Source organism: Nyctereutes procyonoides, unplaced genomic scaffold, assembly GCF_905146905.1.
Source record: "Nyctereutes procyonoides isolate TBG_1078 unplaced genomic scaffold, NYPRO_anot_genome, whole genome shotgun sequence".
Classification (NCBI taxonomy): Eukaryota; Metazoa; Chordata; class Mammalia; order Carnivora; family Canidae; genus Nyctereutes; species Nyctereutes procyonoides.
This window is the reverse complement of record NW_026575122.1, coordinates 28,103,724-28,116,755: the sequence shown is the minus strand read 5'-3', so window position 1 is coordinate 28,116,755 and position 13,032 is coordinate 28,103,724. Positions and strand designations below refer to the sequence as shown.

Genomic DNA, 13,032 nt, shown 5'->3' with positions numbered 1-13,032 from the left:
AAAATTCTACAAGCAGCTAAAATTCCAAAGTGTCAGAAAAGAAACAAAAGCCTTGAATATGCCAGTGACCCTCAAAGAAACTGAAATCGTATTTAAAGAGCACACCCACAGCAAGCCCTGCCAAAAACAAGTTGGACAGTTTGGTACAAAAGCGCAGTATCTTTCAGAGTTTAAAACTTGGCTTTACTACTTACTAGTCTCTAACCAATCCAAACTTATTTGAACTCTGTTTTCTCTCCTATAAAATGGAGATGACCAAATTTACTTTACAGGCTCCTAAATACCAACTGAAATGACAACCATTGATAAACTGTAAGGCACTAGACATTAGGTTATTGAAATAGTTTGAAAATATACATTTTATATTTAATGTACTTCTAACTTGTGCTAGGCTCTATAGTTTGATATTTAGTGTTGAAATTTAATATTAACTTTTCCAGAATAAACAGAAATTTAACTAGAAGATAGCCCAGGAGATCATTTTGACACCTATCATCTAGACAACGAAAATCTAGTTGTGAATATAATATATTAAAAGGAGGCCCTTAATTATTCTTACTCAGTTGGGAGTGTAGCAGTGGTATTTCTCTTAGACCCGAGAGTTATCCTATTTATCATCTTAGTTACCAACAATATGGAAATTAACTTTACTCTGTTTTGTTACTTAAGGGTGATCTATGAAGTTTGATATTATTTATCATGTAATTAAAAAATACTTCCTCAGTTCCAAAATATATTCTTGCTTTCCAGATCTTTTTTTTTTCTTATACAGTGTACTTTTATTTATTTTTTTTATAAATTAATTTTTATTGGTGTTCAATTTACCAACATACAGAATAACACCCAGTGCTCATCCCGTCAAGTGTACCCCTCAGTGCCCGTCACCCATTCACCCCCACCCCCCGCCCTCCTCCCCCTCCACCACCCCTAGTTCATTTCCCAGAGTTAGAAGTCTTTATGTTCTGTCTCCCTTTCTGATATTTCTCACACATTTCTTCTCCCTTCCCTTATATTCCCTTTCACTATTATTCATATTCCCCAAATGAATGAGAACATACACTGTTTGTCCTTCTCCGGTTACTGTGGCCAAGTTCAAAAAGGGTGTTGCCTGAGTTCTCCTCTGGGATTTTGATGGGATCTTGTCTCACATTTAGATCTTTCATCTATTTTGAGTTTATCTTTGTGTATGGTGCAAGAGAGTGGTCCAGTTTCATTCTTCTGCATGTGGATGTCCAATTTTCCCAGCACCATTTATTGAAGAGACTGTCTTTCTTCCAGTGGATCGTCTTTCCTCCTTTATCGTATATTAGTTGACCATAAAGTTCAGGGTCCACTTCTGGGTTCTCTGTTCTGTTCCATTGATCTATATGTCTGTTTTTGTGCCAGTACCACACTGTCTTGATGAACACAGCTTTGTAGTACAACCTGAAATCTGGCATTGTGATGCCCCCAGATATGGTTTTCTTTTTTAAAATTCCCCTGGCTGTTTGGGGTCTTTTCTGATTCCACACAAATCTTAAAATAATTTGTTCTAAGTCTCTGAAGAAAGTCCATGGTATTTTGATAGGGATTGCATTATACGTGTAAATTGCCCTGGGTAACATTGACATTTTCACAATATTAATTCTGCCAATCCATGAGCATGGAATATTTTTCCATCTCTTTGTGTCTTCCTCAATTTCTTTCAGAAGTGTTCTATAGTTTTTAGGGTATATTTTGAGAACCATTTGAATGGTAAATGGTTCTCCAACCTTTTATTTTCAGGTTGTAGGTGTCCTTCTGTCTAAAATGAGTCTCTTGTAGACAGCAAATAGATGGGTCCTGCTTTTTTATCCAGTCTGAAACCCTGCGCCTTTTGATGGGGTCATTAAGCCCATTCACGTTCAGAGTTACTATTGACAGATATGAGTTTAGTGTCATCATGATATCTATTTAGTCCTTGTTTTTGTGGATTGTTCCACTGAACTTCTTCTTAAAGGGGAGTTTTAAGAGTCCCCCTTAAAATTTCTTGCAGAGCTGGTTTGGAGGTCACATATTCTTTCAGTTCCTGCCTGTCTTGGAAGCTCTTTATCTCTCCTTCCATTTTGAATGAGAGCCTTGCTGGATAAAGTATTCTTGGTTGCATGTTCTTCTCATTTAGGACCCTGAATATATCCTGCCAGCCCTTTCTGGCCTGCCAGGTCTCTGTGGAGAGGTCTGCTGTTACCCTAATATTCCTCCCCATGAAAGTCAGGGACTTCTTGTCTCTTGCTGCTTTAAGGATCTTCTCTTTATCTTTGGAATTTGCAAGCTTCACTATTAGATGTCGAGGTGTTGAACGGTTTTTATTGATTTTAGGGGGGGATCTCTCTATTTCCTGGATCTGAATGCCTGTTTCCCTTCCCAGATTGGGAAAGTTTTCAGCTAGGATTTGTTCAAATACATATTCTGGCCCTCTGGCCCTTTCGGCGCCCTCGGGAACCCCAATTAAACGTAGGTTTTTCTTCCTTAGACTGTCATTTATTTGCCTTAATCTGTTTTCATGGTCCCTTAATTGATTGTCTCTTTTTTCCTCAGTTTCCCTCTTTGCCATTAACTTGTCTTCTATGTCACTCACTCGTTCTTCCACCTCGTTAACCCTCGTCGTTAGGACTTCTAGTTTGGATTGCATCTCATTCAATTGATTTTTAATTTCTGCCTGATTGGATCTAAATTCTGCAGTCATGAAGTCTCGTGAATCCTTAATGCTTTTTTCTAGAGCCACCAGTAGCTGTATAATGGTGCTTCTGAATTGGCTTTCTGACATTGAAGTGTAATCCAGATTTTGTAACTCTGTGGGAGAGAGGGCTGTTTCTGATTCTTTCTTTTGAGGTGAGGTTTTCCTTCTAGTCATTTTGCTCAGTGCAGAGTGGCCAAAAACAAGTTGTATTGGAACACGGGGGAGTATCACTGGTCCGTCCAGCTGGTCTTCTGGGGGAGGGGCCTGCTGTGCTGATTTTCAGGTGTTAGCACTTGGGGGAGCTGCTCTGCCCCTGCCTGCTGCCGGGCTCAGCGGGGGTTGTTTACCCCGTGGGGCCCCAGGAGGATCAGCCGCAGTTGCTATGGCAACTCTGGAAGCCTGGATTTAGCCTCCGCAGGAACTACGGGGCTCGGGCTCTCGGTTCTCCGTCTACAGGGCCTGGAGGCTCCGGGGCGGGGCCGCTGATCTGCTCGGCTTGGGGCAGGAGCGTCCTTGCTGTCCTGGGCCCTCCCGGCCTCTGCCTGTCCCAGGGGGAGGCCGGATCCTGGGCTGTGTCCCGGCGCCCTGTGCTCCGGGGCCTGCGCTGTTGGATTCGCGCTCCCGCCCTGCAGCTCCCTCCCTGGAGCCGCTCCCGAGCCCTCCGAGCTGCTCCGGTCGCAGCCCTTAGGGAGCTCGGCGCACTCCCCTGCGCTCGCAGGTGTCTGTTAGTGTCCCAGGGAGCCCGAGGGCATCCCCGCTCTCCTGGGTCCTGCTCTAACTCCCTGCGAGCCCCTTTCCGCCCGCCCGGGAAGGTTGGTGCATCTCCTGCTTCTCCGGGACGGGGCTCTCCTGTCCTGGGGACACTCGCCCCGGCCTCAGCCCGGCTCCTCGCGGGGCCCCTCCCCCTCGGAGGCCTTTTGTTCCTTTATTTCTTTTTCCCCGTCTTCCTACCTTGATAGAAGCGCAGACTCTTCTCACTGTAGCCTTCCAGCTGGTCTCTCTTTACATCTCAGGCCGAATTCGTAGATTTTCAGGATGGTTTGAAGGTTATCTAGGTAATTTGGTGGGGACAGGTGATTTGGGGACCCTGCTCTTCCGCCATCTTGCCCCTCCGCTTTCCAGATCTTTTAAGGTAAAACATTCATTTTTAACAGTTACTGAGAAAGCATCTTTATAGTACTCTGGAAAAACAAGGGCCATTTTCAAAATACAGTATTAGAAATTTTACACGTGAATCAGCAGAGTCAGTTGTCTGCGGTTTTTAAAATTACTTTAAGGCAAATCAGCATCCTAAGTAGCTTGAAGCCTTTTAAAAGGAGTATTAGAACATGCTTTAGCACCATGTATACATTTTTTTTTTCTAGTGGCCTAGGCATATAAAACAGGGACATTTTCTGGGCCTTATCCCTTTTTTGCTGTATGTAATCTTGATCTCATTCTGTAAAAATAGTCCTAGCTATGCTCTGTTTCAGAATGTAAAGAACTCAAGTTTATCCCAATGGGTCTGCAATAATAATTTAAAAAAATCTTCTGTTCCCTTACAGTTTCCAACACTGCTTAACGGCCACATGCCAGTGCCAATCCCCAGTCTGGATAGAGCTGCTTCTCCAGTACTGCTTTCTTCGAACTCTCAGAAATCCTGATGACATCTGCCCACAATTAAAGACTTATTAACTGATGAAAATAAAATTTGTCCCCATGGGCTAGTTTACCTGTGTCATGAGAAGGACGTTGTGAAACCCTCTGTTAATTTGGTTTGCACTTTTCACAACATGGATGGTCTAGATTTATGTTAGCATTTTTAAAACTTTTTTTATATTCAAGTATATATGAAGATCTGTTTGGCATTAAGTGATTTTTAATGTTTTTGTTTTTATATTCTCTTATCTCTTAAGTACTGAACACTGTTGACAGTGAAGAACTTTTCTTAATGGTTTTCAGTGTAACTAATAAGGATGTGAAGCTTTATTTTCTCTAATTCCGCATATGCTGAACTATGCTTATAGACACTATAACCAGCTGTGCCTTCCTTTGCATTTAGTTTTATGTAAATGGTTTATATATTTTTTAGTATTAAGAGAAAATGTTTGAAAGACAAATTAGTATCAAACAGCTCTCTAGTAGAATCGTTATTTTTCATAAGTAGGCAATATGAAAGCATATTCATTTTTCTTTTTCGCTTTCAATTGTAAAAGAATTGCCTTAGAACCTCTTTTGAACTGAAATTCAGCAAATGTTCAATTTAATGTTTTTATAAAAGAAACTAAGCCATATCTAGAAAATAAACATTCATAAAAGAAAATGTTCTAAAGTGCATTTTTTAAAGAACGAACTTTGAAAGCCTAGCCACCAAGTAGTTTAGAATCTTTTAGGCTCCTCCCAAACAAAAACCTGAGATGGAAATCTATCACTCTACCATGCCCTTGGAATATCTCCTATGTAAGCATGTTCTTATTTCAAAAAATTACTTGTGCTTCTCTCAGTTTTCCATAATCACACCCGATACATTTCCTGTATCGTTGTAAGTTAGGGTTGCTCTAAAACCCTAGAACTCTTAACATGTAAACATCTTATGCTTTGAAGAGGCTCACAGACTGGTGATGAATGCAAGAATTTTGTAACACCAGGTAGCTTCAGGTGTATAAAGCATAGCCTTATTTGTGGAAACTGAGAGGTAGGATACACTGCTTATGTATTACTAAAGTTTATGGTGAGAATGAAGGAAATTGGATATAAGAAAATATAAAATTCTTCAGGAATCTCATTGTAGAACTGAACTAACAACCTGGAGCACTCAGCAGTAAATTCTTTTTTTTTTTTTTTCAGCAGTAAATTCTTTTGTGTAGGGTAGAGCAGTGATAACAGAAACAGCAGGTGCCACTCTAAGGCATTGTTCTGTACATGAAGCATGAAAGTTCTAATGTGAAGAGAACTGGAAAGTGCCCAGGGCTTTCAAGATCAGATTATCATCCTCAAATATAAGAGTAACAAGGCAATCTGAAATGTGGCTGAATGACTCCAAAGTAAGGGTTAAATGACAAGATTATGAAAAAGGGTAAAAAAATAAAGCTTATAAAAACATATTTCTTAAATTTTCAAAAAATCTAGGAACTGTTATCCTTAAAATCTTGAGATTTTCAATTCTGTGTATGGGGATGTATATACATCTCTAACATAATTGGAATATAAAGTAAATTATAAAATCCAGACACTACTGTCACTCCCTCATAAGCTAAGGCTAATTCTGTACTCAAAAGAGCTGGTCCAGGGAACTGATATTTACCTGACGTGAAACGTTAAAAGGTTTCACCACAGTTTCCAGATAAGGCAACTGGAAGTTGCCTAAGGCCACACAGCTCATTAAAGGTAAAACAATGATTGGTGCTTAGTCCGGTTCTGTTTCCCATACCTAGCTGTAACTTCTGGCCCAAAACTGTAAGGTAGAAAAAAACAGGTAAAGATAGAACATTAAAAAAAAAAAAAATGTAAGAGAAGAATATACCCCAAATGTAAGATTCTTACAGAGAAACCAATGCCAGTTAATCAATGTCCAAAAATCTCAACCCAAAATGTATATGATTAGAAATGCCCAAATGACTCTAAATCTGATCCTTGTATTTCCTTCCTTGAAATACATGTAATGATAGAATACATGTATGATAGAATGTATGATTAACATACATTCTAGCTGTTTATTAAAAATGGAAAAACGCCATGATTTTTATGGATCAAAAAACTTATCATGACACAAATATAGAACTGGAGATACTAAAGTATAACCCTTCTAGCTCTGCCTCATTCTCTGTGTGTTTTAACGATTATTTTAGTCAGAAAATAGGTTTCAAAGGACATATTAAATAACTTTTTTCCCTTTTTATATGTCTGCTTGATCAGTGTTAAACTGCTATGGCTAAGGTTTTATAGAACTATAACCTAAACGTTGTTTTCTTTGTACACCTCTTTTCTATGAGTGCATATCTTCATTCACTTTCATATATGTATCAATTTTACTGTTATATTATTTTTGTTCAATAAATACTTTGTGATAAAAGTGTGAGGAAGCAAGTGGGTTGGTTTACTTCCATTTACTTGGGATGATCCAAATTTTACTTCGTGTGGGTACAAGTTGGAAAATAAGTGTTGTCATCTAGCCTTAAATAGGATACATCAAAACATGCTATTGTATATAATATAATCTGCTTTAAAGAGATATTTAAGGAAACAAACAGAATTATTGAGGTTGACTTAGGAGAGGGGTTGGGGGAGAACAGGTTTGAAAAATGTCCTCTAATCTTTTAAACTTTAAGGTTTACCAATCATTCTATATTGGTGAGGAAAAAAAGAACAAATTATCATTTATTCTTTTAGCTGCAACTAATACCATAGTCAGTGGTGAAAGACTGAAAGTGTTTTGCCTTACCGTAAAGAACAAGTTGCCAATTCTACTTCAACACAGGACTGAAAGTCCTAACCAAAGTAATTAGGCAAGAAAAATAAATCTGTATTATAGAGGAAGTAAAGCTATCTTGATTCATGATGACCTGATCTTATATGTGGAAAAACTTAAAGAATCCACACACAAAAAAGAGTTAATACACGAAGTCAGCAAAATTATAGGATACAAAATCAAGACACAAAAATCATTTGTCTTTCTACACACTAGCAAATGAAAAACTAAAAAAAAAAAAATCAAAAAAATAATTCCATCTACAGTGACATCGAAAAGAATAAAATACTAAGGAATGAACTTAATCAAGGAAGCACAGGACTTACACACTGAAAAGCTACAAAACATTACTAAAAGAAATGAAAGCTATCCTGTGTTCATGGACTCACAATACTCGCAAAGTGATCTACCAATTCAATCCAATTCCTGTCACAATCCCAATGGTATATTTCCTGGGAAACAGAAAAACCCCATCCTAGAATTTATTTTTCTTTTCATTTTTTAAAAGATTTATTTATTTATTTTTGATAGACATAGAGGGAGAGAGAGAGAGAGAGAGAGAGAGAGAGAGAGGCAGAGACACAGGAGGAGGGAAAAGCAGGCTCCATGCTAGGAGCCTGACGTGGAACTCGATCCCGGGATTCCAGGATCGTGCCCTGGACCAAAGGCAGGTGCTAAACTGCTGAGCCACCCAGGGATCCCCCATCCTAAAATTTAAATGGAATTTCAAGGGACCCTGAATAGCCAAAACAATCTTGAAAAAAAGAACAAAGTTGGAGAACTCACTTCTTAATTTCAAAACCTAGAAAGCTACAAGTAACCAAAACATTGTGGTACTGGCAGAAAGACAGAGATGTAGACCAATAAAACAGAATCAAGAGCCTCCAAAATAGACTCTCACATTTATGGCCAATTAATTTAAACAAGGGTGTCAAGGCTATTTAATGGGAAGAGGGCAGTCTTTTTAACAAATAGTTCTGGGAAAACTAGACATTCCCGTGCAATGTATAGATCCTCATTTTACACCACAAAAATTAACTCAAAATGGATCAAAGTTCTACACGGAAGCAATAACAAAACTCCTAAAACAGGGCAAAATATTCATAACCTTAAATTTGGCAGCAGTTTCTTAAATATGCCACCATGAGAAGTAAAAAAAAACAAAAACCACCCACAATAAAACAAATGTCATTAAAAAGAAAAATTTTACGTATTAAAAAAAAAAAACCATCAAAAAAGTAAAAGACAACCCACAGAATGGAAAAAATAAGTGCAAGTCATATACCTCATATGAGTCTACTATCTAGAATACATAAAGAGAAGTGCCTGGGTGACACAGGTAAGCATCTGACTTGATTTCAGGTCAGGTCATGATCTCAGGTTCGTGAGATTGAGCCCCTCACTAGGCTGCATGCTCAGCAGGGAATCTACTGGGAAATTCTTAAAAAAGAAAAAAAAAAATAAACAACTATAGCTTAAATGACTTAACTCAGCAACAACTTAAAAATGGGCAAAGGACTTGAATAGACTCTTCTCTAAACAGGATAAAACAAATGGTGAATAAGCACGTGATGCTCAATATCCTACTCACTTGGTTAATACAAATCAAAAGCACAATGAGGGACGCCTGGGTGGCTCAGGGGTTGAGCACCTCCCTTCAGCTCAGGGCATGATCTTGGAGTCCCACGATAGAGTCCCAGGATCGAGTCCCACATCGGGCTCCCTGCATGGAGCCTGCTTCTCTCTCTGTGTCTCTCATGAATAAATAAAATCTTAAAACAAACAAACACAATGAGATACCATGTCATATGTATTAAAATGAATATAATTTTTTTAAAAAGAAAAATGTTGGCAAGGATGAGAAATTAGAACTCTCAGACATTATTACTGGTAATGTAAAATGGTGTAATTGCCATGGACAATCATTTGATGGTTCCTCAAAAAGGTAAACAGATTTAAAAAACCCAGCAATGCAAATCCTAGGCATATAAACTCAAAGAATTGAAAACAAGGACCCACACAGATGCTTGTACACCCATGTTCATAACAGCATTATTCACAAAAGCCAAAAAGAGGGAAAGCTAGTGTGAAATCAATGGATATTTAAACAAAATATCAAAGAGTATTATTTCAGCCATGAGAAGAAATAAAATTCTGACACATGCTACAACATGGATGAAAGCTGAAAACATCATTTTAAGTGAATGAAATAAGCCAGACACCCAAGGACAATCATGCTATGACTCTACGTATATGAAATATCTACAATAGGCAAATTCAGACACAAAAAGTACAGGCATACAAGGGGTGCCTGGCTGGCTCAGTCGGAAAGGTATGCGACTCAATCTTAGGGTTGTGATTTCAAGCCTCATGTGGGTGTAGAGATATACTTAAGTAAATATATGAAAATTTAAAAAAATTACAGGCGTACCTTGGAGATATTGCAGGTTCAGTTTCAGACCACTGCAATAAAGCAAATACCACAATGAGGCAAGTCAAGCACATTTCTTGGCTTTCTAGTGCATATAAAAATTATGCTATACTGCAGGCTATTAAGTGTGCAATAGCATTATGTCTAATAAAGTACATATTTTTGTTAAAAAATACTTTATTGTTAAAAAAATGATAACCCATCTGAGATTTAAATGTGTCATGGTCCTTTTACTGTTGGAGAGTCTTGCCTTCATGTTGATCGCTGCTGACTGAGCAGGGTGGTGGTTGCTTGTAGAAGGCTGGAGTGGCTGTGGCAATTTCTTAAAATAAGACAACAATGAAGTCTGCTGCAACAATGGAAGGGTCCTTTCATGCTGTTTGATAGCATTTACCCATAGAACTTCTTTCAAAATTGGAATACTCTTAAACCCTGATGCTTTACCAACTAAGTTTATGTGATGATATTCTAAATCCTTTGTTGTCATTTCAACAATCTTCATGGCATCTTCACCAGGAGTTGATTGCATCTCAAGAAACCACTGTTCATCCCTAAGAAGCAACTTCTCATCATTGTAAGTTTTATCATGGAAGTGCAGTAATTCAGCCACATTTTCAGGGTCCACTTCTAATTCTAGTTCCCTTGCTACATCCACCACATCTGCAGTTACTTCTTCTGCTCAAGTCTTGAAATCAGCTTCTTCCAAACTCCTGTTAATGTTGATATTCTGACCTCTTCTCATGAATCATACATGTTCTTAATGGCACCTAGAATGGTGAATCCTTTCCAAAAGGTTTTTGATTTGCTTTGCCCAGATTCATTAGAGGAATCACTACTATGGCAGCTATAGCCTTATGAGATATATTTCTTAAAGAATAAGACTTGAAAGTCAAAACTACTCCTTGATCTATGGGCTCCAGAGCAGATAATGTGTTAGTAAGAATGAAAACAAGATTAGTGTTGATTGTCCCTCTCCATCTGAGCTCCTGGGTGATCAGGTGTATTGCCAATGAACAATATTTTGAAAATCTTTTTTCTGAACAGTAAGCTTGAAATATTCAGTAAATCATACTATAAAGAGATGTGCTGTCATCCAGGTTTTGTTGTTCCATTGACAGAACACAGGGAGAGTAGATTTAGCATATTTCTTAAGGGCCTTAGGGTTTTCAGTATGGTCAATGAGCACTGGCTTCAACTTCTAGTCATCACCTGCATTAGTCTCTAATAAGAGAGTAGTAAGTCTGTTCTTTTTTTTTTAAGATTTTATTTATTTATTCATGACAGACACACACAGAGAGAGAAGCAGGCTCCATGCAGGAAGCCCAACGTGGGACTCGATCCTGGGTCTCCAGGATCATGCCCTGGGCTGAAGGCAGTGCTAAACTGCTGAGCCACCTGGGCTGCCCAGTCTGTTCTTTTTTTAAAAAAAAAATATTTATTTCAGAGAGTGTAGGAGTGGGAAGGGAGAGGCAGAGAGGGAGCCAGAGGGACAGAAGGGAGAGAAAGGAGAGGGGGAGAGGGAGAAAGGGAGAAGCAGACTCTCTGCCAACTGTGGAGCCCAACACAGGGCTCAATCCCACATCCCTGAGATCATCATAACCTGAGCCAAAAATCAAGAGTCAGGTGCTCAACCGACTGAGCCATTGAGGTAACTCAGTCAATCTTTTGAAGGTAGGCACTGACTTCTTTCTCTCGCTTTGAGATCCAGATGGCATCTTCTTCCAAGAGAAAGTTATTCTGCCAACATTAAAACTCTGTTTAAGGTAGCCATTTTCATTAATTATCTTTGCTAGATCATCTGGATAACTTACACTTTTGTTAGGCAGACATCTTTCCTTTAACCTCATGAACCAACCTCAGCTTCAAACTTTTCTTCTGCAGCTTCTTCACCTCTCTAAGCCTTCAAAGAACTGAAGAGAGATAGGGCTTTGCTCTGGATCAGATTTGGCTTAAGGGAATGTTGTGGCTGATTTGACCTTCTACCCAGACCAATAAAACTTTCTCTGTATCAGCAATAAGGTTGTTTCACTTTATCATTTATGTATTCACTAGACTGCTCCTTTGCATTCACAGCTTGGCTGATTGGAGCAAGAGGCCTAGCTTTCAGTCTATGCTAGCTTTTGACATGCCTTCCCAATTAAGCTTAAATCATTTCTAGCTTTACTTTAAACTCAGACATGTGTGACTCTTCTTTTCACTTGAACAATTATAGGCCATCGTAGGGTTATTAATTGGCCTAATTTCAGTACTGGGTGAATAACCTGTTGGTGGAGCATTCAGAACACCTAATAACATTTATCAATTAAGCTCATTGTCTCGCATGGGTGTGATTTGTGGCACCCCCAAAACAATTACAGTGGTAATATCAAGGATCACTAATCACGAATCACCACGACAAATATAATAATACAATTCTAAATACTTTGAGAAATACCAAAATGTGATGCCGAGACATGGAGTGAACAAATGCAGTTGGAAAAATGGCACTGGCAGGGTTGCTACAAACCTTCAAATTATTAAAACAAAACAAAACAAAAAAACCACAGTATCTGCAAAGCATGATAAAGTGCAGCACAGCAAAATGAGTTATGACTACACATCAGAGGTTACCAGAAGCTGTAGGGAGGGGGAAATGAGGGAGGATTTCTTAATGGGTATAGAATTTCTGTTTGGAGATGAAAAATTTTGGTAAAAGATAGTGGTAACTGCTGTACAATACTCTAATGCCACTAAACTGTATACTTAAAATGGGTAAAAATGGCAGATTAAAAAAAATTAAATACAGAAGCATACAAAAAAACCACCTTATGAATTGTCCTGGATCCAAAAGACAGATCATGTTAACAAGTAGTCTTTGAAATATAATAAAGCATCAGATAGAGTGGAGCCACTTCTATACACCAAGAGTGATGTAGTTAATGTGTGTTAACAACATCACTCGGAAGGAAAACAAAAAACACATCCTCTTACCTTTAAAACCATGTCAGTTTAAGATGAATTGTAAGGGTTCAAGGTTTAAAATTTTTGAGCTTCATTTCTCTTCATTACGACATTTTCAGGATCTGAATGGTGGTGCTCAAGTATCAAAAAAAATACCAAATTCCTTAATAAAATGAAGAAACATCCCTAGGACTTCCTAGGAAGAATTTTATATAACTACTGGATATATTTCTTCATCTTTTATATGCAAGAATATCAAACATGGATAACTATATGAAATTTGCAAATCATTTATATAACTTATGAAATGAAAAATCTGACAGCTTTATAATCGAGTACTATTCTATAAAATTACAGCAGAGATTACTAAATGAATGGCTAGCACAAATATAAATTAAATATCATTACTGGCACAGCGAGACTTCATCATCGTAAAAATGAAACCCATAGAAGAAAATGACCCCATTCTGCACGGCCTTCTTCCCCCAGAAAGAACTGTGACTCAACAAAACCACA

The 13,032-nt window shown here is 38.3% G+C and overlaps 1 protein-coding gene across 1 annotated transcript in view; it reads left to right on the top strand.

Annotated features, from left to right (window-relative positions):
• Positions 1–6,751, top strand: part of ELK3 (ETS transcription factor ELK3) — a 66,887-nt gene extending 60,136 nt beyond the window's left edge. The window contains 1 exon segment of the mRNA XM_055336487.1: positions 4,243–6,751. Within this exon segment, the coding sequence (XP_055192462.1) occupies positions 4,243–4,341 (99 nt within the window). The 3' untranslated portion in view covers positions 4,342–6,751.
• Positions 6,752–13,032: the final 6,281 nt, after the last annotated feature.